Source organism: Chelon labrosus, assembly GCF_963514085.1.
Source record: "Chelon labrosus genome assembly, contig: SCAFFOLD_95, whole genome shotgun sequence".
NCBI lineage: Eukaryota > Metazoa > Chordata > Actinopteri > Mugiliformes > Mugilidae > Chelon > Chelon labrosus.
The window spans coordinates 18,898-46,199 of record NW_028181588.1 but is presented as its reverse complement, the minus strand read 5'-3'; the positions used below and the strand labels follow the sequence as shown (position 1 = coordinate 46,199).

Genomic DNA, 27,302 nt, shown 5'->3' with positions numbered 1-27,302 from the left:
AGAGGCAGAATCGGTCTAATTCGGCCAGTCTGACAGTTAATGTGGTGGAGAGCAAAACAGCCGTTTCAGAGCGAGAGGATGCTTTTTTTGCACATTTCGACGTAAAAAGGCCCTGTCCTCACTGAATATTGAGCTGCAATGTGTGATTCGGATGAGGTCTTATCATGACAAGCTCGCATGGGATGTGTAATGAGGGAAAAAGCATGATTTTTATCCTCCACGAGAGGGGCCCTGACAGCGCCCCATTCATCCGGCTGAACGCGCACCCTCGCCGGCTTCCACTGCTCGGGCGAGCCGCTAGGATGGCTCTGCCCCACCGGTCCCGTTCCAAGCCAGCTGCCTGCTTGAAACTGCACAATATGCTCACAAGCACCCTCTTCTTCACATGTAGAGGCAAGAAAGAGGCAGAATCGGTCTAATTCGGCCAGTCTGACAGTTAATGTGGTGGAGAGCAAAACAGCCGTTTCAGAGCGAGAGGATGCTTTTTTTGCACATTTCGACGTAAAAAGGCCCTGTCCTCACTGAATATTGAGCTGCAATGTGTGATTCGGATGAGGTCTTATCATGACAAGCTCGCATGGGATGTGTAATGAGGGAAAAAGCATGATTTTTATCCTCCACGAGAGGGGCCCTGACAGCGCCCCATTCATCCGGCTGAACGCGCACCCTCGCCGGCTTCCACTGCTCGGGCGAGCCGCTAGGATGGCTCTGCCCCACCGGTCCCGTTCCAAGCCAGCTGCCTGCTTGAAACTGCACAATATGCTCACAAGCACCCTCTTCTTCACATGTAGAGGCAAGAAAGAGGCAGAATCGGTCTAATTCGGCCAGTCTGACAGTTAATGTGGTGGAGAGCAAAACAGCCGTTTCAGAGCGAGAGGATGCTTTTTTTGCACATTTCGACGTAAAAAGGCCCTGTCCTCACTGAATATTGAGCTGCAATGTGTGATTTGGATGAGGTCTTATCATGACAAGCTCGCATGGGATGTGTAATGAGGGAAAAAGCATGATTTTTATCCTCCACGAGAGGGGCCCTGACAGCGCCCCATTCATCCGGCTGAACGCGCACCCTCGCCGGCTTCCACTGCTCGGGCGAGCCGCTAGGATGGCTCTGCCCCACCGGTCCCGTTCCAAGCCAGCTGCCTGCTTGAAACTGCACAATATGCTCACAAGCACCCTCTTCTTCACATGTAGAGGCAAGAAAGAGGCAGAATCGGTCTAATTCGGCCAGTCTGACAGTTAATGTGGTGGAGAGCAAAACAGCCGTTTCAGAGCGAGAGGATGCTTTTTTTGCACATTTCGACGTAAAAAGGCCCTGTCCTCACTGAATATTGAGCTGCAATGTGTGATTCGGATGAGGTCTTATCATGACAAGCTCGCATGGGATGTGTAATGAGGGAAAAAGCATGATTTTTATCCTCCACGAGAGGGGCCCTGACAGCGCCCCATTCATCCGGCTGAACGCGCACCCTCGCCGGCTTCCACTGCTCGGGCGAGCCGCTAGGATGGCTCTGCCCCACCGGTCCCGTTCCAAGCCAGCTGCCTGCTTGAAACTGCACAATATGCTCACAAGCACCCTCTTCTTCACATGTAGAGGCAAGAAAGAGGCAGAATCGGTCTAATTCGGCCAGTCTGACAGTTAATGTGGTGGAGAGCAAAACAGCCGTTTCAGAGCGAGAGGATGCTTTTTTTGCACATTTCGACGTAAAAAGGCCCTGTCCTCACTGAATATTGAGCTGCAATGTGTGATTCGGATGAGGTCTTATCATGACAAGCTCGCATGGGATGTGTAATGAGGGAAAAAGCATGATTTTTATCCTCCACGAGAGGGGCCCTGACAGCGCCCCATTCATCCGGCTGAACGCGCACCCTCGCCGGCTTCCACTGCTCGGGCGAGCCGCTAGGATGGCTCTGCCCCACCGGTCCCGTTCCAAGCCAGCTGCCTGCTTGAAACTGCACAATATGCTCACAAGCACCCTCTTCTTCACATGTAGAGGCAAGAAAGAGGCAGAATCGGTCTAATTCGGCCAGTCTGACAGTTAATGTGGTGGAGAGCAAAACAGCCGTTTCAGAGCGAGAGGATGCTTTTTTTGCACATTTCGACGTAAAAAGGCCCTGTCCTCACTGAATATTGAGCTGCAATGTGTGATTCGGATGAGGTCTTATCATGACAAGCTCGCATGGGATGTGTAATGAGGGAAAAAGCATGATTTTTATCCTCCACGAGAGGGGCCCTGACAGCGCCCCATTCATCCGGCTGAACGCGCACCCTCGCCGGCTTCCACTGCTCGGGCGAGCCGCTAGGATGGCTCTGCCCCACCGGTCCCGTTCCAAGCCAGCTGCCTGCTTGAAACTGCACAATATGCTCACAAGCACCCTCTTCTTCACATGTAGAGGCAAGAAAGAGGCAGAATCGGTCTAATTCGGCCAGTCTGACAGTTAATGTGGTGGAGAGCAAAACAGCCGTTTCAGAGCGAGAGGATGCTTTTTTTGCACATTTCGACGTAAAAAGGCCCTGTCCTCACTGAATATTGAGCTGCAATGTGTGATTCGGATGAGGTCTTATCATGACAAGCTCGCATGGGATGTGTAATGAGGGAAAAAGCATGATTTTTATCCTCCACGAGAGGGGCCCTGACAGCGCCCCATTCATCCGGCTGAACGCGCACCCTCGCCGGCTTCCACTGCTCGGGCGAGCCGCTAGGATGGCTCTGCCCCACCGGTCCCGTTCCAAGCCAGCTGCCTGCTTGAAACTGCACAATATGCTCACAAGCACCCTCTTCTTCACATGTAGAGGCAAGAAAGAGGCAGAATCGGTCTAATTCGGCCAGTCTGACAGTTAATGTGGTGGAGAGCAAAACAGCCGTTTCAGAGCGAGAGGATGCTTTTTTTGCACATTTCGACGTAAAAAGGCCCTGTCCTCACTGAATGTGTTGGAACTGTTTATGTTATGTTCATCCAGCCGCTAGGAGGCGCTATTGACAATTGTGGTGATGTATTCAACCAGTAGGTGGTCAGAAGAAAAAAGAAAAGAAAAGCTAGCTTGGAAAGTGACAATCAGTCCATGAGGTGTGTTTTTCCTCACTTAAGCCATCCTCTCATTTCCAGCCCTTTGAGTGGAAATATGAGTAAGTTTTATGTTAGTTATGAATCTTGGCAGGTATATTTGTTGCACTTGTCATAGGTTGTGAAATTTTTTAGACAACATTTGCATTTGATTTGAGTTGTGTTCCAGTGGTGATAGCGGAGCCTATTTAAGTTGTCTGTACTAATGCTTAGCTACTGTTAACAAGTAATTGTCTACATAGTGATAACAGTTAATGTGCATTGTTAATTTTACATAATACTTATTTGTATTTTGTATCTTGTATGTTGCAGTTTCACACTTTTTGTATTAAATCCTGGCCAAACACAACACCTGTCTGTTCCTTGGAGGAAATGATGCAAGAAGAGTTTAGCTGGCTGTGAAGCTCAATTAGGACACAGGGTCACATTGGGTGTAACAGTACAGTGAAATCATAACGCTCTACGAGGGACTACGGTGAACGGTTGGTGGAAGAAAACACAATCTGCAATCCTGCTAAAGGCTACTATGGAGAAGGAAGAAACTAAAAGTCAAAGCTCACACTCCTCTCACTCATCAAAGGCACCTGTAGCAAAGTCAATATGTTCAGGAAATCTAACTGTTCGCTCAAAAGCTGGAGCATCTACAAGGTCATCAGCTTCAAGCCGAGCCAGTATGGCTGCGGCACGCGCTCAAGCAGATGCTCAAGCCGCCAAAGCCAGGCTAGCCTATGCTGAGAAAGAACTGAGCATCAAAGTGGAAAAAGCACGGTTAGAAGCAACACTTGATGTGCTCAATCTCCAGAAGGAGGCAGATGCTGCCATGGCCAAAGCTGAGGTAATGGAGGCAGCCGCAGCTCAGTATGAGGACATGGAAAAAAGTAACGAACTGAGTTTCTTGCCCTTACAACCAACTACAGAGGAGAAAGTGAGTGAGTACATAAACAGACACAGTTACAAAGATGAGCCGACTCAAAAAAGAGAGACTTTTCAACACAGCCCTACACGTCAGGAACAATACCAACCAGATGTTCACACATCTTTTCACGTTAAACAGGAAGCAAACAATTACTCAGTCCAGCCACCAGATGGCGCCAAACGACCACCGATAAGAGACGTAATCGAACAACCAAAGCAGTTTTTAAGTCCAAATAGCGCTGACAACACAACCAGTGACCTTGCCAGGTTTCTAGCCAAGAGTCAACTAGTAACCGGAGGGCTGACTAAATTTGATGATAAACCAGAGAGTTATCTCAGCTGGAAGGCTACTTTCCAGTGCACTATCAGAGAACTGGGTCTTACAGCTAGCGAAGAAATTAACCTCCTCATCAAATGGCTCGGCCCTGAGTCTTCTGATCATGCAAAAAGATTGAAGGCGGTCAACATTAGATTCCCACTTGCTGGTCTGAACATGATATGGGAGAGATTAGAAGAATGCTACGGCTCTCCAGAAGCAATAGAAAACTCTCTTTTCACAAGGTTACAGAACTTTCCAAAGCTTTCGAGCAAAGAGCCTCACAAGCTTCGTGACCTGTCAGATCTGCTGTGTGAACTGGAAGGTGCAAAATTAGATGGATATCTCACGGGGTTGAGTTACCTCGATACAGCTAGAGGAGTGGGTCCAATTGTTGAGAAGCTGCCCTTTCCCCTTCAAGAGAGATGGACAATGGTGGGGTCGAATTATAAAGAGGATCATAATGTAAGCTTTCCACCCTTCTCGTTCTTTGTGGACTTTGTGAAACGCCAAGCCAAAGCGAGGAATGACCCAAGCTTTACCACAGCTTACAACCCACCTGTCAATCCTGCAGTTAGTTACAAAAAAGGAAAGCTAACAAGCAACTACAGCCAAAGACAGTCCGTCACAGCACACAAGACAGAAGTGTTAGAGACAGACAAGACAAAAGACACAAGACAGACAGACATTCAAAAAGAATGCCCCATACATCACAAACCACATCCACTGAAAAGATGCAGAGGTTTCAGAATGATGCTGCTGGAAGATAGAAAAAAGTTGCTCAAAGAAAATAACATCTGCTATCGCTGCCTCGCTTCTACCACTCACCAAGCCAAGGAATGTAAAGCTACAATAAAGTGTGATGAGTGTGGCAGCGAGAGACATCTAGGAGCTCTTCACCCAGGTCCAGCACCATCAACATCCAAGCCTCCTTCATTCCCAAAGGAGTATGGCGGGGAGCAAGAACCTGCACAGGAGGTTGATGTTACAGCCACATGTACCGAGGTATGTGGGAATGAGATCACAGGAAAGTCCTGCTCCAAGATCTGTTTGGTGCAAGTCCACCACAGAGGTGAGCCACACAACACGAAGAAAATGTATGCAATAATAGACGATCAAAGTAACGAGTCACTAGCAAAGACAGAGTTTTTCGACATGTTTGCAATACAAGGCTCAACTATGCCATACACATTAAAAACCTGCTCCGGTGTGACTCGAGTAAGTGGCAGAAGAGCCTGTGACTACGTTGTTCAGTCATTTGATGGAAAAATGAGCTTTCCTCTCCCCATGCTTATAGAGTGCAATGCTATCCCAAACAATAAAGATGAGATACCCACTGCAGAAGCTGCTTCACACCATCCTCACCTGAGAGCCATAGCTGCTGAGATACCACACCTCGATCCTGATGCCGACATTCTGCTGCTGATTGGACGAAATCTGCTGAGTGTCCACAAGGTCAGAAAACAAATATGTGGCAAGCACAATGACCCATTTGCACAAAGGCTTGACCTGGGCTGGGTCATTATAGGGGATGTATGTCTGGGTAATGCCCACAAGCCAAGTGAAGTAAATGTTCTCAAGACACATATACTGGACAATGGTCGCCCAAGCTATCTCACTCCCTGCAGCAGCCGCTTCAACGTGAAAGAGAGCTTCACACTGAGCCAGTCCAAAGCCATTTCCAAACCAGTGGCACCTGCAAGCCTACAAACAAAGCTCACAGATGAGAATCTAGGAGAGAATGTTTTCTGCCAAACCAACGAAGACAACCGTCTTGCACATTCAGCTGAGGACCTCGTCTTTCTGAAAAAGATGGAACAGATCTTCAAAGATGACACTAACAGCTTGGTTGCACCACTCCCATTTCGAAGCCCAAGACGTCTCCTCCCAGACAACAGGTGCTACGCCCTTAAGCGCCTAGAGTCACTTCGACGCACACTCAACAAGAAGCCAGACATGAAGGCTCACTTCATTGAGTTCATGCAGAAAATGCTTGACAACAAGCATGCAGAGCTTGCACCACCTCGCACCAAGAATAAAGAGACCTGGTATCTTCCCACCTTCGGTGTTTACCACCCACAGAAGCCCGGGAAGATCCGTGTGGTGTTTGACTCTAGTGCTCAGTTTGATGGAGTGTCTCTCAATGATGTTCTGCTTTCTGGGCCCGATCTCAACAACACACTTGTGGGTGTGCTCCTGCGATTCAGGAAGGAACCTGTCGCTATCACAGCTGACATTGAGCAGATGTTTTACTGCTTTGTTGTTCAGGAGGACCACAGAGATTACCTTCGTTTCCTGTGGTATGAAGACAACGACCTAACCAAGGAGGTGGTAGACTATCGCATGAGAGTGCACGTTTTCGGTAACAGCCCCTCCCCAGCAGTAGCGATCTACGGATTGAGGATGGCAGCAAAGGAAGCCGAAGGTGAATATGGAACTGATGCTCGCAACTTCATCGAGCAAGACTTTTATGTGGATGACGCACTGAAGTCTTTCCCTACAGAAGCTGAGGCAATTGACGTCCTACAGAGAGCCCAGAAAATGCTCGCCCTCTCTAATCTACGTCTCCACAAGATAGCCTCCAACAAAGTGGAGGTGGTGAGTGCTTTCCCTTCTGAAGATAGAGCAAAGGAGATCAAAGAACTTGATCTAACTACAGACAAGCTCCCAGTCCAACGCAGTTTGGGTGTGATTTGGAACACCACATCAGACGCATTCATGTTTGATGTTCCTCAAGAGCAGAAGCCCTTAACTCGACGCGGTGTGCTCTCAACTGTAAATAGTTTGTTCGATCCTCTTGGGCTGCTCGCACCTGTAACTATTAAAGGCAGACTGCTACTCAGGGAGCTCACCAGCCGCAACCTTGAGTGGGACACCCCGTTGCCACAAGACATGTATGACGAATGGAGAAGATGGCAGGACTCGTTGCAGCATCTTACAGCCTTGCACATTCCTCGTACCTATGTCTCTTTCTCCATCTCACAAGCCATCTTCATCGAACTCTGCATGTTCTCAGATGCTTCGGTGAAAGCAATCGCAGCAGTAGCCTATGTGAAAGCAACACATGAGGATGGTCACAGCGAAGTTGGTTTCGTCATGGGCAAAGCCAAACTTGCTCCTATGCCAGAGCTCACCGTTCCCAGATTGGAACTTTGTGCTGCAGTGCTTGCGGTGGAGATGTCAGAGCTTCTGAAAGACGAGCTTAAGATCAAGTTTGACAGGATCACATTTCTCACTGACAGCAAAGTGGTTCTGGGATACATCTTCAACAAGAACAGGAGATTCCACGTATATGTGAACAATCGTGTCCAGAGGATCAAGCAATCTTCTCTCCCAGAGCAGTGGAAGTATGTTCCAACTGAGCACAATCCAGCTGACCATGGTTCTCGCTCACTAGCGGCAGAGAAAATCGAAAGCACATCATGGTGGTCTGGCCCAGCCTTTCTTCTGAAGACCAAGAGTGTTGCTCCTGAAAAAGGCCCATTTGAACTCATTGACCCGGAGTCAGATGCAGAAATCCGTCAGAACGCTACTGTGCTGGTGACCAGAACCTCATCAAGCAGTTTAGGTTCAACACGCTTTGAACGATTCTCAAAGTGGACCTCTCTTGTCAAAGCAGTTGCATACCTTCGTCATATAGCTCACAGTTTCAAGTCCAAAGATTGTAAAGGCTGGCACCTCTGCAGAACAAGTCTTACAGAAGAAACCTTGACTCAAGCAGAGCACACTATCATCAGGTGTGTCCAAAATGAAGCGTATGCGGAAGAAATCAAACGCATCAAGGCAAAACAAGATCTGCCATGCAACAGTCCTCTGTACAAGCTCAAGCCGATCATTGATGACGAAGACCTACTCCGTGTTGGCGGACGCTTGTCAGAATCCAACCTGACCAGTCAAGAAGCCAATCCTCTTCTGATCCCGAGAAACCATCACATTGCTCTCCTGCTCATCCGACATCATCATGAAGCTGTCAAGCATCAGGGAAGACACTTCACCGAGGGAGCAGTGCGAGCAAGTGGTTTGTGGTTGGTTGGTGCTAAGAGATCTATCAGCAGTTTCATCCACAAATGTGTGACTTGCAGAAAGCTTCGAGGGAAAACAGAGCAGCAAATCATGGCAGACCTGCCCGCCGAACGTCTACAAACTGATCCCCCATTCTCGTATGTTGGCCTAGATGTATTCGGACCGTGGGAAGTCACAACACGCCGCACTAGAGGTGGTCATGCCAATAGCAAACGCTGGGCTGTCCTGTTCTCTTGCATGTCTACAAGAGCAGTTCATATTGAAGTTATCGAGACGCTAAGCTCCTCAAGCTTCATCAATGCTCTTCGTAGATTTTTCTCTATCAGAGGGCCCGCTAAACAGTTACGGTCCGACTGCGGTACCAACTTCGTCGGCGCATCCAAAGAGCTGAAGTTGCAGTCCCCAAAGCCTGGTGACGCAAGTGTGGATGACTATCTACGTGAACAAAGGTGCTCCTGGGTGTTCAACCCTCCTCACTCATCCCACATGGGAGGCACGTGGGAGCGTATGATAGGAATAGCACGTCGTATTCTTGACTCTATGCTCTTACAAGCAGCAAAGCCCTCACTGACTCATGAGGCCCTGACGACATTGCTGGCTGAAGTAACAGCCATCATCAATGCAAGGCCCTTGGTGCCCGTCTCCTCAGATCCTGACACGCCTCTGATCTTGACTCCCATGACACTCCTAACACAAAAGACAAAGGCAATCCCAGTTCCACCAGGAGATTTCACCAATGCGGACATGTTCAAACATCAGTGGAAAAGAGTTCAAGTCCTCGCCGACACCTTCTGGGCTAGATGGCAAAGAGAGTACCTCAACATGCTTCAAAGTCGTCAGAAGTGGCAATGCAACAAACCAAATCTGAAGGAAAAGGACATCGTTCTCCTGAAAGACAAGCAACTAAAACGGAGCGAATGGTCCATGGGAATCATTGTGAAGACTCTTCCAAGCAAGGATGGAGTTGTGAGGAAGGTGGAGGTCAAAGTGGCGCATGACAAGACTATGAAAACCTTTTATAGACCTATCTCAGACTGTATTTTACTGTTATCCTCCACTGTTTAGTTGGGTTATAGTGGCATTCTTAAAATAATGCCAGGCGGGGAGTGTGTTGGAACTGTTTATGTTATGTTCATCCAGCCGCTAGGAGGCGCTATTGACAATTGTGGTGATGTATTCAACCAGTAGGTGGTCAGAAGAAAAAAGAAAAGAAAAGCTAGCTTGGAAAGTGACAATCAGTCCATGAGGTGTGTTTTTCCTCACTTAAGCCATCCTCTCATTTCCAGCCCTTTGAGTGGAAATATGAGTAAGTTTTATGTTAGTTATGAATCTTGGCAGGTATATTTGTTGCACTTGTCATAGGTTGTGAAATTTTTTAGACAACATTTGCATTTGATTTGAGTTGTGTTCCAGTGGTGATAGCGGAGCCTATTTAAGTTGTCTGTACTAATGCTTAGCTACTGTTAACAAGTAATTGTCTACATAGTGATAACAGTTAATGTGCATTGTTAATTTTACATAATACTTATTTGTATTTTGTATCTTGTATGTTGCAGTTTCACACTTTTTGTATTAAATCCTGGCCAAACACAACACCTGTCTGTTCCTTGGAGGAAATGATGCAAGAAGAGTTTAGCTGGCTGTGAAGCTCAATTAGGACACAGGGTCACATTGGGTGTAACAGTACACTGAATATTGAGCTGCAATGTGTGATTCGGATGAGGTCTTATCATGACAAGCTCGCATGGGATGTGTAATGAGGGAAAAAGCAGGATTTTTATCCTCCACGAGAGGGGCCCTGACAGCGCCCCATTCATCCGGCTGAACGCGCACCCTCGCCGGCTTCCACTGCTCGGGCGAGCCGCTAGGATGGCTCTGCCCCACCGGTCCCGTTCCAAGCCAGCTGCCTGCTTGAAACTGCACAATATGCTCACAAGCACCCTCTTCTTCACATGTAGAGGCAAGAAAGAGGCAGAATCGGTCTAATTCGGCCAGTCTGACAGTTAATGTGGTGGAGAGCAAAACAGCCGTTTCAGAGCGAGAGGATGCTTTTTTTGCACATTTCGACGTAAAAAGGCCCTGTCCTCACTGAATATTGAGCTGCAATGTGTGATTCGGATGAGGTCTTATCATGACAAGCTCGCATGGGATGTGTAATGAGGGAAAAAGCAGGATTTTTATCCTCCACGAGAGGGGCCCTGACAGCGCCCCATTCATCCGGCTGAACGCGCACCCTCGCCGGCTTCCACTGCTCGGGCGAGCCGCTAGGATGGCTCTGCCCCACCGGTCCCGTTCCAAGCCAGCTGCCTGCTTGAAACTGCACAATATGCTCACAAGCACCCTCTTCTTCACATGTAGAGGCAAGAAAGAGGCAGAATCGGTCTAATTCGGCCAGTCTGACAGTTAATGTGGTGGAGAGCAAAACAGCCGTTTCAGAGCGAGAGGATGCTTTTTTTGCACATTTCGACGTAAAAAGGCCCTGTCCTCACTGAATATTGAGCTGCAATGTGTGATTCGGATGAGGTCTTATCATGACAAGCTCGCATGGGATGTGTAATGAGGGAAAAAGCATGATTTTTATCCTCCACGAGAGGGGCCCTGACAGCGCCCCATTCATCCGGCTGAACGCGCACCCTCGCCGGCTTCCACTGCTCGGGCGAGCCGCTAGGATGGCTCTGCCCCACCGGTCCCGTTCCAAGCCAGCTGCCTGCTTGAAACTGCACAATATGCTCACAAGCACCCTCTTCTTCACATGTAGAGGCAAGAAAGAGGCAGAATCGGTCTAATTCGGCCAGTCTGACAGTTAATGTGGTGGAGAGCAAAACAGCCGTTTCAGAGCGAGAGGATGCTTTTTTTGCACATTTCGACGTAAAAAGGCCCTGTCCTCACTGAATATTGAGCTGCAATGTGTGATTCGGATGAGGTCTTATCATGACAAGCTCGCATGGGATGTGTAATGAGGGAAAAAGCAGGATTTTTATCCTCCACGAGAGGGGCCCTGACAGCGCCCCATTCATCCGGCTGAACGCGCACCCTCGCCGGCTTCCACTGCTCGGGCGAGCCGCTAGGATGGCTCTGCCCCACCGGTCCCGTTCCAAGCCAGCTGCCTGCTTGAAACTGCACAATATGCTCACAAGCACCCTCTTCTTCACATGTAGAGGCAAGAAAGAGGCAGAATCGGTCTAATTCGGCCAGTCTGACAGTTAATGTGGTGGAGAGCAAAACAGCCGTTTCAGAGCGAGAGGATGCTTTTTTTGCACATTTCGACGTAAAAAGGCCCTGTCCTCACTGAATATTGAGCTGCAATGTGTGATTCGGATGAGGTCTTATCATGACAAGCTCGCATGGGATGTGTAATGAGGGAAAAAGCAGGATTTTTATCCTCCACGAGAGGGGCCCTGACAGCGCCCCATTCATCCGGCTGAACGCGCACCCTCGCCGGCTTCCACTGCTCGGGCGAGCCGCTAGGATGGCTCTGCCCCACCGGTCCCGTTCCAAGCCAGCTGCCTGCTTGAAACTGCACAATATGCTCACAAGCACCCTCTTCTTCACATGTAGAGGCAAGAAAGAGGCAGAATCGGTCTAATTCGGCCAGTCTGACAGTTAATGTGGTGGAGAGCAAAACAGCCGTTTCAGAGCGAGAGGATGCTTTTTTTGCACATTTCGACGTAAAAAGGCCCTGTCCTCACTGAATATTGAGCTGCAATGTGTGATTCGGATGAGGTCTTATCATGACAAGCTCGCATGGGATGTGTAATGAGGGAAAAAGCAGGATTTTTATCCTCCACGAGAGGGGCCCTGACAGCGGCCCATTCATCCGGCTGAACGCGCACCCTCGCCGGCTTCCACTGCTCGGGCGAGCCGCTAGGATGGCTCTGCCCCACCGGTCCCGTTCCAAGCCAGCTGCCTGCTTGAAACTGCACAATATGCTCACAAGCACCCTCTTCTTCACATGTAGAGGCAAGAAAGAGGCAGAATCGGTCTAATTCGGCCAGTCTGACAGTTAATGTGGTGGAGAGCAAAACAGCCGTTTCAGAGCGAGAGGATGCTTTTTTTGCACATTTCGACGTAAAAAGGCCCTGTCCTCACTGAATATTGAGCTGCAATGTGTGATTCGGATGAGGTCTTATCATGACAAGCTCGCATGGGATGTGTAATGAGGGAAAAAGCAGGATTTTTATCCTCCACGAGAGGGGCCCTGACAGCGCCCCATTCATCCGGCTGAACGCGCACCCTCGCCGGCTTCCACTGCTCGGGCGAGCCGCTAGGATGGCTCTGCCCCACCGGTCCCGTTCCAAGCCAGCTGCCTGCTTGAAACTGCACAATATGCTCACAAGCACCCTCTTCTTCACATGTAGAGGCAAGAAAGAGGCAGAATCGGTCTAATTCGGCCAGTCTGACAGTTAATGTGGTGGAGAGCAAAACAGCCGTTTCAGAGCGAGAGGATGCTTTTTTTGCACATTTCGACGTAAAAAGGCCCTGTCCTCACTGAATATTGAGCTGCAATGTGTGATTCGGATGAGGTCTTATCATGACAAGCTCGCATGGGATGTGTAATGAGGGAAAAAGCAGGATTTTTATCCTCCACGAGAGGGGCCCTGACAGCGCCCCATTCATCCGGCTGAACGCGCACCCTCGCCGGCTTCCACTGCTCGGGCGAGCCGCTAGGATGGCTCTGCCCCACCGGTCCCGTTCCAAGCCAGCTGCCTGCTTGAAACTGCACAATATGCTCACAAGCACCCTCTTCTTCACATGTAGAGGCAAGAAAGAGGCAGAATCGGTCTAATTCGGCCAGTCTGACAGTTAATGTGGTGGAGAGCAAAACAGCCGTTTCAGAGCGAGAGGATGCTTTTTTTGCACATTTCGACGTAAAAAGGCCCTGTCCTCACTGAATATTGAGCTGCAATGTGTGATTCGGATGAGGTCTTATCATGACAAGCTCGCATGGGATGTGTAATGAGGGAAAAAGCAGGATTTTTATCCTCCACGAGAGGGGCCCTGACAGCGCCCCATTCATCCGGCTGAACGCGCACCCTCGCCGGCTTCCACTGCTCGGGCGAGCCGCTAGGATGGCTCTGCCCCACCGGTCCCGTTCCAAGCCAGCTGCCTGCTTGAAACTGCACAATATGCTCACAAGCACCCTCTTCTTCACATGTAGAGGCAAGAAAGAGGCAGAATCGGTCTAATTCGGCCAGTCTGACAGTTAATGTGGTGGAGAGCAAAACAGCCGTTTCAGAGCGAGAGGATGCTTTTTTTGCACATTTCGACGTAAAAAGGCCCTGTCCTCACTGAATATTGAGCTGCAATGTGTGATTCGGATGAGGTCTTATCATGACAAGCTCGCATGGGATGTGTAATGAGGGAAAAAGCATGATTTTTATCCTCCACGAGAGGGGCCCTGACAGCGCCCCATTCATCCGGCTGAACGCGCACCCTCGCCGGCTTCCACTGCTCGGGCGAGCCGCTAGGATGGCTCTGCCCCACCGGTCCCGTTCCAAGCCAGCTGCCTGCTTGAAACTGCACAATATGCTCACAAGCACCCTCTTCTTCACATGTAGAGGCAAGAAAGAGGCAGAATCGGTCTAATTCGGCCAGTCTGACAGTTAATGTGGTGGAGAGCAAAACAGCCGTTTCAGAGCGAGAGGATGCTTTTTTTGCACATTTCGACGTAAAAAGGCCCTGTCCTCACTGAATATTGAGCTGCAATGTGTGATTCGGATGAGGTCTTATCATGACAAGCTCGCATGGGATGTGTAATGAGGGAAAAAGCATGATTTTTATCCTCCACGAGAGGGGCCCTGACAGCGCCCCATTCATCCGGCTGAACGCGCACCCTCGCCGGCTTCCACTGCTCGGGCGAGCCGCTAGGATGGCTCTGCCCCACCGGTCCCGTTCCAAGCCAGCTGCCTGCTTGAAACTGCACAATATGCTCACAAGCACCCTCTTCTTCACATGTAGAGGCAAGAAAGAGGCAGAATCGGTCTAATTCGGCCAGTCTGACAGTTAATGTGGTGGAGAGCAAAACAGCCGTTTCAGAGCGAGAGGATGCTTTTTTTGCACATTTCGACGTAAAAAGGCCCTGTCCTCACTGAATATTGAGCTGCAATGTGTGATTCGGATGAGGTCTTATCATGACAAGCTCGCATGGGATGTGTAATGAGGGAAAAAGCAGGATTTTTATCCTCCACGAGAGGGGCCCTGACAGCGCCCCATTCATCCGGCTGAACGCGCACCCTCGCCGGCTTCCACTGCTCGGGCGAGCCGCTAGGATGGCTCTGCCCCACCGGTCCCGTTCCAAGCCAGCTGCCTGCTTGAAACTGCACAATATGCTCACAAGCACCCTCTTCTTCACATGTAGAGGCAAGAAAGAGGCAGAATCGGTCTAATTCGGCCAGTCTGACAGTTAATGTGGTGGAGAGCAAAACAGCCGTTTCAGAGCGAGAGGATGCTTTTTTTGCACATTTCGACGTAAAAAGGCCCTGTCCTCACTGAATATTGAGCTGCAATGTGTGATTCGGATGAGGTCTTATCATGACAAGCTCGCATGGGATGTGTAATGAGGGAAAAAGCAGGATTTTTATCCTCCACGAGAGGGGCCCTGACAGCGCCCCATTCATCCGGCTGAACGCGCACCCTCGCCGGCTTCCACTGCTCGGGCGAGCCGCTAGGATGGCTCTGCCCCACCGGTCCCGTTCCAAGCCAGCTGCCTGCTTGAAACTGCACAATATGCTCACAAGCACCCTCTTCTTCACATGTAGAGGCAAGAAAGAGGCAGAATCGGTCTAATTCGGCCAGTCTGACAGTTAATGTGGTGGAGAGCAAAACAGCCGTTTCAGAGCGAGAGGATGCTTTTTTTGCACATTTCGACGTAAAAAGGCCCTGTCCTCACTGAATATTGAGCTGCAATGTGTGATTCGGATGAGGTCTTATCATGACAAGCTCGCATGGGATGTGTAATGAGGGAAAAAGCAGGATTTTTATCCTCCACGAGAGGGGCCCTGACAGCGCCCCATTCATCCGGCTGAACGCGCACCCTCGCCGGCTTCCACTGCTCGGGCGAGCCGCTAGGATGGCTCTGCCCCACCGGTCCCGTTCCAAGCCAGCTGCCTGCTTGAAACTGCACAATATGCTCACAAGCACCCTCTTCTTCACATGTAGAGGCAAGAAAGAGGCAGAATCGGTCTAATTCGGCCAGTCTGACAGTTAATGTGGTGGAGAGCAAAACAGCCGTTTCAGAGCGAGAGGATGCTTTTTTTGCACATTTCGACGTAAAAAGGCCCTGTCCTCACTGAATATTGAGCTGCAATGTGTGATTCGGATGAGGTCTTATCATGACAAGCTCGCATGGGATGTGTAATGAGGGAAAAAGCAGGATTTTTATCCTCCACGAGAGGGGCCCTGACAGCGCCCCATTCATCCGGCTGAACGCGCACCCTCGCCGGCTTCCACTGCTCGGGCGAGCCGCTAGGATGGCTCTGCCCCACCGGTCCCGTTCCAAGCCAGCTGCCTGCTTGAAACTGCACAATATGCTCACAAGCACCCTCTTCTTCACATGTAGAGGCAAGAAAGAGGCAGAATCGGTCTAATTCGGCCAGTCTGACAGTTAATGTGGTGGAGAGCAAAACAGCCGTTTCAGAGCGAGAGGATGCTTTTTTTGCACATTTCGACGTAAAAAGGCCCTGTCCTCACTGAATATTGAGCTGCAATGTGTGATTCGGATGAGGTCTTATCATGACAAGCTCGCATGGGATGTGTAATGAGGGAAAAAGCAGGATTTTTATCCTCCACGAGAGGGGCCCTGACAGCGCCCCATTCATCCGGCTGAACGCGCACCCTCGCCGGCTTCCACTGCTCGGGCGAGCCGCTAGGATGGCTCTGCCCCACCGGTCCCGTTCCAAGCCAGCTGCCTGCTTGAAACTGCACAATATGCTCACAAGCACCCTCTTCTTCACATGTAGAGGCAAGAAAGAGGCAGAATCGGTCTAATTCGGCCAGTCTGACAGTTAATGTGGTGGAGAGCAAAACAGCCGTTTCAGAGCGAGAGGATGCTTTTTTTGCACATTTCGACGTAAAAAGGCCCTGTCCTCACTGAATATTGAGCTGCAATGTGTGATTCGGATGAGGTCTTATCATGACAAGCTCGCATGGGATGTGTAATGAGGGAAAAAGCATGATTTTTATCCTCCACGAGAGGGGCCCTGACAGCGCCCCATTCATCCGGCTGAACGCGCACCCTCGCCGGCTTCCACTGCTCGGGCGAGCCGCTAGGATGGCTCTGCCCCACCGGTCCCGTTCCAAGCCAGCTGCCTGCTTGAAACTGCACAATATGCTCACAAGCACCCTCTTCTTCACATGTAGAGGCAAGAAAGAGGCAGAATCGGTCTAATTCGGCCAGTCTGACAGTTAATGTGGTGGAGAGCAAAACAGCCGTTTCAGAGCGAGAGGATGCTTTTTTTGCACATTTCGACGTAAAAAGGCCCTGTCCTCACTGAATATTGAGCTGCAATGTGTGATTCGGATGAGGTCTTATCATGACAAGCTCGCATGGGATGTGTAATGAGGGAAAAAGCAGGATTTTTATCCTCCACGAGAGGGGCCCTGACAGCGCCCCATTCATCCGGCTGAACGCGCACCCTCGCCGGCTTCCACTGCTCGGGCGAGCCGCTAGGATGGCTCTGCCCCACCGGTCCCGTTCCAAGCCAGCTGCCTGCTTGAAACTGCACAATATGCTCACAAGCACCCTCTTCTTCACATGTAGAGGCAAGAAAGAGGCAGAATCGGTCTAATTCGGCCAGTCTGACAGTTAATGTGGTGGAGAGCAAAACAGCCGTTTCAGAGCGAGAGGATGCTTTTTTTGCACATTTCGACGTAAAAAGGCCCTGTCCTCACTGAATATTGAGCTGCAATGTGTGATTCGGATGAGGTCTTATCATGACAAGCTCGCATGGGATGTGTAATGAGGGAAAAAGCAGGATTTTTATCCTCCACGAGAGGGGCCCTGACAGCGCCCCATTCATCCGGCTGAACGCGCACCCTCGCCGGCTTCCACTGCTCGGGCGAGCCGCTAGGATGGCTCTGCCCCACCGGTCCCGTTCCAAGCCAGCTGCCTGCTTGAAACTGCACAATATGCTCACAAGCACCCTCTTCTTCACATGTAGAGGCAAGAAAGAGGCAGAATCGGTCTAATTCGGCCAGTCTGACAGTTAATGTGGTGGAGAGCAAAACAGCCGTTTCAGAGCGAGAGGATGCTTTTTTTGCACATTTCGACGTAAAAAGGCCCTGTCCTCACTGAATATTGAGCTGCAATGTGTGATTCGGATGAGGTCTTATCATGACAAGCTCGCATGGGATGTGTAATGAGGGAAAAAGCAGGATTTTTATCCTCCACGAGAGGGGCCCTGACAGCGCCCCATTCATCCGGCTGAACGCGCACCCTCGCCGGCTTCCACTGCTCGGGCGAGCCGCTAGGATGGCTCTGCCCCACCGGTCCCGTTCCAAGCCAGCTGCCTGCTTGAAACTGCACAATATGCTCACAAGCACCCTCTTCTTCACATGTAGAGGCAAGAAAGAGGCAGAATCGGTCTAATTCGGCCAGTCTGACAGTTAATGTGGTGGAGAGCAAAACAGCCGTTTCAGAGCGAGAGGATGCTTTTTTTGCACATTTCGACGTAAAAAGGCCCTGTCCTCACTGAATATTGAGCTGCAATGTGTGATTCGGATGAGGTCTTATCATGACAAGCTCGCATGGGATGTGTAATGAGGGAAAAAGCAGGATTTTTATCCTCCACGAGAGGGGCCCTGACAGCGCCCCATTCATCCGGCTGAACGCGCACCCTCGCCGGCTTCCACTGCTCGGGCGAGCCGCTAGGATGGCTCTGCCCCACCGGTCCCGTTCCAAGCCAGCTGCCTGCTTGAAACTGCACAATATGCTCACAAGCACCCTCTTCTTCACATGTAGAGGCAAGAAAGAGGCAGAATCGGTCTAATTCGGCCAGTCTGACAGTTAATGTGGTGGAGAGCAAAACAGCCGTTTCAGAGCGAGAGGATGCTTTTTTTGCACATTTCGACGTAAAAAGGCCCTGTCCTCACTGAATATTGAGCTGCAATGTGTGATTCGGATGAGGTCTTATCATGACAAGCTCGCATGGGATGTGTAATGAGGGAAAAAGCAGGATTTTTATCCTCCACGAGAGGGGCCCTGACAGCGCCCCATTCATCCGGCTGAACGCGCACCCTCGCCGGCTTCCACTGCTCGGGCGAGCCGCTAGGATGGCTCTGCCCCACCGGTCCCGTTCCAAGCCAGCTGCCTGCTTGAAACTGCACAATATGCTCACAAGCACCCTCTTCTTCACATGTAGAGGCAAGAAAGAGGCAGAATCGGTCTAATTCGGCCAGTCTGACAGTTAATGTGGTGGAGAGCAAAACAGCCGTTTCAGAGCGAGAGGATGCTTTTTTTGCACATTTCGACGTAAAAAGGCCCTGTCCTCACTGAATATTGAGCTGCAATGTGTGATTCGGATGAGGTCTTATCATGACAAGCTCGCATGGGATGTGTAATGAGGGAAAAAGCAGGATTTTTATCCTCCACGAGAGGGGCCCTGACAGCGCCCCATTCATCCGGCTGAACGCGCACCCTCGCCGGCTTCCACTGCTCGGGCGAGCCGCTAGGATGGCTCTGCCCCACCGGTCCCGTTCCAAGCCAGCTGCCTGCTTGAAACTGCACAATATGCTCACAAGCACCCTCTTCTTCACATGTAGAGGCAAGAAAGAGGCAGAATCGGTCTAATTCGGCCAGTCTGACAGTTAATGTGGTGGAGAGCAAAACAGCCGTTTCAGAGCGAGAGGATGCTTTTTTTGCACATTTCGACGTAAAAAGGCCCTGTCCTCACTGAATATTGAGCTGCAATGTGTGATTCGGATGAGGTCTTATCATGACAAGCTCGCATGGGATGTGTAATGAGGGAAAAAGCAGGATTTTTATCCTCCACGAGAGGGGCCCTGACAGCGCCCCATTCATCCGGCTGAACGCGCACCCTCGCCGGCTTCCACTGCTCGGGCGAGCCGCTAGGATGGCTCTGCCCCACCGGTCCCGTTCCAAGCCAGCTGCCTGCTTGAAACTGCACAATATGCTCACAAGCACCCTCTTCTTCACATGTAGAGGCAAGAAAGAGGCAGAATCGGTCTAATTCGGCCAGTCTGACAGTTAATGTGGTGGAGAGCAAAACAGCCGTTTCAGAGCGAGAGGATGCTTTTTTTGCACATTTCGACGTAAAAAGGCCCTGTCCTCACTGAATATTGAGCTGCAATGTGTGATTCGGATGAGGTCTTATCATGACAAGCTCGCATGGGATGTGTAATGAGGGAAAAAGCAGGATTTTTATCCTCCACGAGAGGGGCCCTGACAGCGCCCCATTCATCCGGCTGAACGCGCACCCTCGCCGGCTTCCACTGCTCGGGCGAGCCGCTAGGATGGCTCTGCCCCACCGGTCCCGTTCCAAGCCAGCTGCCTGCTTGAAACTGCACAATATGCTCACAAGCACCCTCTTCTTCACATGTAGAGGCAAGAAAGAGGCAGAATCGGTCTAATTCGGCCAGTCTGACAGTTAATGTGGTGGAGAGCAAAACAGCCGTTTCAGAGCGAGAGGATGCTTTTTTTGCACATTTCGACGTAAAAAGGCCCTGTCCTCACTGAATATTGAGCTGCAATGTGTGATTCGGATGAGGTCTTATCATGACAAGCTCGCATGGGATGTGTAATGAGGGAAAAAGCATGATTTTTATCCTCCACGAGAGGGGCCCTGACAGCGCCCCATTCATCCGGCTGAACGCGCACCCTCGCCGGCTTCCACTGCTCGGGCGAGCCGCTAGGATGGCTCTGCCCCACCGGTCCCGTTCCAAGCCAGCTGCCTGCTTGAAACTGCACAATATGCTCACAAGCACCCTCTTCTTCACATGTAGAGGCAAGAAAGAGGCAGAATCGGTCTAATTCGGCCAGTCTGACAGTTAATGTGGTGGAGAGCAAAACAGCCGTTTCAGAGCGAGAGGATGCTTTTTTTGCACATTTCGACGTAAAAAGGCCCTGTCCTCACTGAATATTGAGCTGCAATGTGTGATTCGGATGAGGTCTTATCATGACAAGCTCGCATGGGATGTGTAATGAGGGAAAAAGCATGATTTTTATCCTCCACGAGAGGGGCCCTGACAGCGCCCCATTCATCCGGCTGAACGCGCACCCTCGCCGGCTTCCACTGCTCGGGCGAGCCGCTAGGATGGCTCTGCCCCACCGGTCCCGTTCCAAGCCAGCTGCCTGCTTGAAACTGCACAATATGCTCACAAGCACCCTCTTCTTCACATGTAGAGGCAAGAAAGAGGCAGAATCGGTCTAATTCGGCCAGTCTGACAGTTAATGTGGTGGAGAGCAAAACAGCCGTTTCAGAGCGAGAGGATGCTTTTTTTGCACATTTCGACGTAAAAAGGCCCTGTCCTCACTGAATATTGAGCTGCAATGTGTGATTCGGATGAGGTCTTATCATGACAAGCTCGCATGGGATGTGTAATGAGGGAAAAAGCATGATTTTTATCCTCCACGAGAGGGGCCCTGACAGCGCCCCATTCATCCGGCTGAACGCGCACCCTCGCCGGCTTCCACTGCTCGGGCGAGCCGCTAGGATGGCTCTGCCCCACCGGTCCCGTTCCAAGCCAGCTGCCTGCTTGAAACTGCACAATATGCTCACAAGCACCCTCTTCTTCACATGTAGAGGCAAGAAAGAGGCAGAATCGGTCTAATTCGGCCAGTCTGACAGTTAATGTGGTGGAGAGCAAAACAGCCGTTTCAGAGCGAGAGGATGCTTTTTTTGCACATTTCGACGTAAAAAGGCCCTGTCCTCACTGAATATTGAGCTGCAATGTGTGATTCGGATGAGGTCTTATCATGACAAGCTCGCATGGGATGTGTAATGAGGGAAAAAGCATGATTTTTATCCTCCACGAGAGGGGCCCTGACAGCGCCCCATTCATCCGGCTGAACGCGCACCCTCGCCGGCTTCCACTGCTCGGGCGAGCCGCTAGGATGGCTCTGCCCCACCGGTCCCGTTCCAAGCCAGCTGCCTGCTTGAAACTGCACAATATGCTCACAAGCACCCTCTTCTTCACATGTAGAGGCAAGAAAGAGGCAGAATCGGTCTAATTCGGCCAGTCTGACAGTTAATGTGGTGGAGAGCAAAACAGCCGTTTCAGAGCGAGAGGATGCTTTTTTTGCACATTTCGACGTAAAAAGGCCCTGTCCTCACTGAATATTGAGCTGCAATGTGTGATTCGGATGAGGTCTTATCATGACAAGCTCGCATGGGATGTGTAATGAGGGAAAAAGCATGATTTTTATCCTCCACGAGAGGGGCCCTGACAGCGCCCCATTCATCCGGCTGAACGCGCACCCTCGCCGGCTTCCACTGCTCGGGCGAGCCGCTAGGATGGCTCTGCCCCACCGGTCCCGTTCCAAGCCAGCTGCCTGCTTGAAACTGCACAATATGCTCACAAGCACCCTCTTCTTCACATGTAGAGGCAAGAAAGAGGCAGAATCGGTCTAATTCGGCCAGTCTGACAGTTAATGTGGTGGAGAGCAAAACAGCCGTTTCAGAGCGAGAGGATGCTTTTTTTGCACATTTCGACGTAAAAAGGCCCTGTCCTCACTGAATATTGAGCTGCAATGTGTGATTCGGATGAGGTCTTATCATGACAAGCTCGCATGGGATGTGTAATGAGGGAAAAAGCATGATTTTTATCCTCCACGAGAGGGGCCCTGACAGCGCCCCATTCATCCGGCTGAACGCGCACCCTCGCCGGCTTCCACTGCTCGGGCGAGCCGCTAGGATGGCTCTGCCCCACCGGTCCCGTTCCAAGCCAGCTGCCTGCTTGAAACTGCACAATATGCTCACAAGCACCCTCTTCTTCACATGTAGAGGCAAGAAAGAGGCAGAATCGGTCTAATTCGGCCAGTCTGACAGTTAATGTGGTGGAGAGCAAAACAGCCGTTTCAGAGCGAGAGGATGCTTTTTTTGCACATTTCGACGTAAAAAGGCCCTGTCCTCACTGAATATTGAGCTGCAATGTGTGATTCGGATGAGGTCTTATCATGACAAGCTCGCATGGGATGTGTAATGAGGGAAAAAGCATGATTTTTATCCTCCACGAGAGGGGCCCTGACAGCGCCCCATTCATCCGGCTGAACGCGCACCCTCGCCGGCTTCCACTGCTCGGGCGAGCCGCTAGGATGGCTCTGCCCCACCGGTCCCGTTCCAAGCCAGCTGCCTGCTTGAAACTGCACAATATGCTCACAAGCACCCTCTTCTTCACATGTAGAGGCAAGAAAGAGGCAGAATCGGTCTAATTCGGCCAGTCTGACAGTTAATGTGGTGGAGAGCAAAACAGCCGTTTCAGAGCGAGAGGATGCTTTTTTTGCACATTTCGACGTAAAAAGGCCCTGTCCTCACTGAATATTGAGCTGCAATGTGTGATTCGGATGAGGTCTTATCATGACAAGCTCGCATGGGATGTGTAATGAGGGAAAAAGCATGATTTTTATCCTCCACGAGAGGGGCCCTGACAGCGCCCCATTCATCCGGCTGAACGCGCACCCTCGCCGGCTTCCACTGCTCGGGCGAGCCGCTAGGATGGCTCTGCCCCACCGGTCCCGTTCCAAGCCAGCTGCCTGCTTGAAACTGCACAATATGCTCACAAGCACCCTCTTCTTCACATGTAGAGGCAAGAAAGAGGCAGAATCGGTCTAATTCGGCCAGTCTGACAGTTAATGTGGTGGAGAGCAAAACAGCCGTTTCAGAGCGAGAGGATGCTTTTTTTGCACATTTCGACGTAAAAAGGCCCTGTCCTCACTGAATATTGAGCTGCAATGTGTGATTCGGATGAGGTCTTATCATGACAAGCTCGCATGGGATGTGTAATGAGGGAAAAAGCATGATTTTTATCCTCCACGAGAGGGGCCCTGACAGCGCCCCATTCATCCGGCTGAACGCGCACCCTCGCCGGCTTCCACTGCTCGGGCGAGCCGCTAGGATGGCTCTGCCCCACCGGTCCCGTTCCAAGCCAGCTGCCTGCTTGAAACTGCACAATATGCTCACAAGCACCCTCTTCTTCACATGTAGAGGCAAGAAAGAGGCAGAATCGGTCTAATTCGGCCAGTCTGACAGTTAATGTGGTGGAGAGCAAAACAGCCGTTTCAGAGCGAGAGGATGCTTTTTTTGCACATTTCGACGTAAAAAGGCCCTGTCCTCACTGAATATTGAGCTGCAATGTGTGATTCGGATGAGGTCTTATCATGACAAGCTCGCATGGGATGTGTAATGAGGGAAAAAGCATGATTTTTATCCTCCACGAGAGGGGCCCTGACAGCGCCCCATTCATCCGGCTGAACGCGCACCCTCGCCGGCTTCCACTGCTCGGGCGAGCCGCTAGGATGGCTCTGCCCCACCGGTCCCGTTCCAAGCCAGCTGCCTGCTTGAAACTGCACAATATGCTCACAAGCACCCTCTTCTTCACATGTAGAGGCAAGAAAGAGGCAGAATCGGTCTAATTCGGCCAGTCTGACAGTTAATGTGGTGGAGAGCAAAACAGCCGTTTCAGAGCGAGAGGATGCTTTTTTTGCACATTTCGACGTAAAAAGGCCCTGTCCTCACTGAATATTGAGCTGCAATGTGTGATTCGGATGAGGTCTTATCATGACAAGCTCGCATGGGATGTGTAATGAGGGAAAAAGCATGATTTTTATCCTCCACGAGAGGGGCCCTGACAGCGCCCCATTCATCCGGCTGAACGCGCACCCTCGCCGGCTTCCACTGCTCGGGCGAGCCGCTAGGATGGCTCTGCCCCACCGGTCCCGTTCCAAGCCAGCTGCCTGCTTGAAACTGCACAATATGCTCACAAGCACCCTCTTCTTCACATGTAGAGGCAAGAAAGAGGCAGAATCGGTCTAATTCGGCCAGTCTGACAGTTAATGTGGTGGAGAGCAAAACAGCCGTTTCAGAGCGAGAGGATGCTTTTTTTGCACATTTCGACGTAAAAAGGCCCTGTCCTCACTGAATATTGAGCTGCAATGTGTGATTCGGATGAGGTCTTATCATGACAAGCTCGCATGGGATGTGTAATGAGGGAAAAAGCATGATTTTTATCCTCCACGAGAGGGGCCCTGACAGCGCCCCATTCATCCGGCTGAACGCGCACCCTCGCCGGCTTCCACTGCTCGGGCGAGCCGCTAGGATGGCTCTGCCCCACCGGTCCCGTTCCAAGCCAGCTGCCTGCTTGAAACTGCACAATATGCTCACAAGCACCCTCTTCTTCACATGTAGAGGCAAGAAAGAGGCAGAATCGGTCTAATTCGGCCAGTCTGACAGTTAATGTGGTGGAGAGCAAAACAGCCGTTTCAGAGCGAGAGGATGCTTTTTTTGCACATTTCGACGTAAAAAGGCCCTGTCCTCACTGAATATTGAGCTGCAATGTGTGATTCGGATGAGGTCTTATCATGACAAGCTCGCATGGGATGTGTAATGAGGGAAAAAGCATGATTTTTATCCTCCACGAGAGGGGCCCTGACAGCGCCCCATTCATCCGGCTGAACGCGCACCCTCGCCGGCTTCCACTGCTCGGGCGAGCCGCTAGGATGGCTCTGCCCCACCGGTCCCGTTCCAAGCCAGCTGCCTGCTTGAAACTGCACAATATGCTCACAAGCACCCTCTTCTTCACATGTAGAGGCAAGAAAGAGGCAGAATCGGTCTAATTCGGCCAGTCTGACAGTTAATGTGGTGGAGAGCAAAACAGCCGTTTCAGAGCGAGAGGATGCTTTTTTTGCACATTTCGACGTAAAAAGGCCCTGTCCTCACTGAATATTGAGCTGCAATGTGTGATTCGGATGAGGTCTTATCATGACAAGCTCGCATGGGATGTGTAATGAGGGAAAAAGCATGATTTTTATCCTCCACGAGAGGGGCCCTGACAGCGCCCCATTCATCCGGCTGAACGCGCACCCTCGCCGGCTTCCACTGCTCGGGCGAGCCGCTAGGATGGCTCTGCCCCACCGGTCCCGTTCCAAGCCAGCTGCCTGCTTGAAACTGCACAATATGCTCACAAGCACCCTCTTCTTCACATGTAGAGGCAAGAAAGAGGCAGAATCGGTCTAATTCGGCCAGTCTGACAGTTAATGTGGTGGAGAGCAAAACAGCCGTTTCAGAGCGAGAGGATGCTTTTTTTGCACATTTCGACGTAAAAAGGCCCTGTCCTCACTGAATATTGAGCTGCAATGTGTGATTCGGATGAGGTCTTATCATGACAAGCTCGCATGGGATGTGTAATGAGGGAAAAAGCATGATTTTTATCCTCCACGAGAGGGGCCCTGACAGCGCCCCATTCATCCGGCTGAACGCGCACCCTCGCCGGCTTCCACTGCTCGGGCGAGCCGCTAGGATGGCTCTGCCCCACCGGTCCCGTTCCAAGCCAGCTGCCTGCTTGAAACTGCACAATATGCTCACAAGCACCCTCTTCTTCACATGTAGAGGCAAGAAAGAGGCAGAATCGGTCTAATTCGGCCAGTCTGACAGTTAATGTGGTGGAGAGCAAAACAGCCGTTTCAGAGCGAGAGGATGCTTTTTTTGCACATTTCGACGTAAAAAGGCCCTGTCCTCACTGAATATTGAGCTGCAATGTGTGATTCGGATGAGGTCTTATCATGACAAGCTCGCATGGGATGTGTAATGAGGGAAAAAGCATGATTTTTATCCTCCACGAGAGGGGCCCTGACAGCGCCCCATTCATCCGGCTGAACGCGCACCCTCGCCGGCTTCCACTGCTCGGGCGAGCCGCTAGGATGGCTCTGCCCCACCGGTCCCGTTCCAAGCCAGCTGCCTGCTTGAAACTGCACAATATGCTCACAAGCACCCTCTTCTTCACATGTAGAGGCAAGAAAGAGGCAGAATCGGTCTAATTCGGCCAGTCTGACAGTTAATGTGGTGGAGAGCAAAACAGCCGTTTCAGAGCGAGAGGATGCTTTTTTTGCACATTTCGACGTAAAAAGGCCCTGTCCTCACTGAATATTGAGCTGCAATGTGTGATTCGGATGAGGTCTTATCATGACAAGCTCGCATGGGATGTGTAATGAGGGAAAAAGCATGATTTTTATCCTCCACGAGAGGGGCCCTGACAGCGCCCCATTCATCCGGCTGAACGCGCACCCTCGCCGGCTTCCACTGCTCGGGCGAGCCGCTAGGATGGCTCTGCCCCACCGGTCCCGTTCCAAGCCAGCTGCCTGCTTGAAACTGCACAATATGCTCACAAGCACCCTCTTCTTCACATGTAGAGGCAAGAAAGAGGCAGAATCGGTCTAATTCGGCCAGTCTGACAGTTAATGTGGTGGAGAGCAAAACAGCCGTTTCAGAGCGAGAGGATGCTTTTTTTGCACATTTCGACGTAAAAAGGCCCTGTCCTCACTGAATATTGAGCTGCAATGTGTGATTCGGATGAGGTCTTATCATGACAAGCTCGCATGGGATGTGTAATGAGGGAAAAAGCATGATTTTTATCCTCCACGAGAGGGGCCCTGACAGCGCCCCATTCATCCGGCTGAACGCGCACCCTCGCCGGCTTCCACTGCTCGGGCGAGCCGCTAGGATGGCTCTGCCCCACCGGTCCCGTTCCAAGCCAGCTGCCTGCTTGAAACTGCACAATATGCTCACAAGCACCCTCTTCTTCACATGTAGAGGCAAGAAAGAGGCAGAATCGGTCTAATTCGGCCAGTCTGACAGTTAATGTGGTGGAGAGCAAAACAGCCGTTTCAGAGCGAGAGGATGCTTTTTTTGCACATTTCGACGTAAAAAGGCCCTGTCCTCACTGAATATTGAGCTGCAATGTGTGATTCGGATGAGGTCTTATCATGACAAGCTCGCATGGGATGTGTAATGAGGGAAAAAGCATGATTTTTATCCTC

The 27,302-nt window shown here is 51.0% G+C and overlaps 1 protein-coding gene across 2 annotated transcripts; it reads left to right on the top strand.

Annotated features, from left to right (window-relative positions):
• The first annotated feature begins 2,932 nt into the window (after window positions 1-2,932).
• On the top strand, window positions 2,933-10,000 carry LOC311509873 (uncharacterized protein). 2 transcript variants are annotated; one of them, XR_014699874.1, is made up of 2 exons: window positions 2,933-9,564; window positions 9,874-9,999. XR_014699874.1 is itself a non-coding variant. In XM_084575311.1 (2 exons), exon 2 carries the CDS (start codon window positions 3,590-3,592, stop codon window positions 9,380-9,382), a length of 5,793 nt encoding a protein of 1,930 aa, XP_084431437.1. In that variant the 5' UTR covers window positions 2,933-3,066; window positions 3,376-3,589; the 3' UTR covers window positions 9,383-10,000. The 2 variants fall into 2 exon arrangements, 1 of the variants encoding a protein (XP_084431437.1); XM_084575311.1 differs by having other exon boundaries at window positions 2,933-3,066; window positions 3,376-10,000.
• The last annotated feature ends 17,302 nt before the right edge of the window (window positions 10,001-27,302 follow it).

What these genes read in the sequence shown, in the direction of transcription:
- LOC311509873 (XM_084575311.1), top strand. Translation starts at nt 3,590, where the DNA reads ATGGAGAAGGAAGAAACTAAAAGTCAAAGCTCACACTCCTCTCACTCA.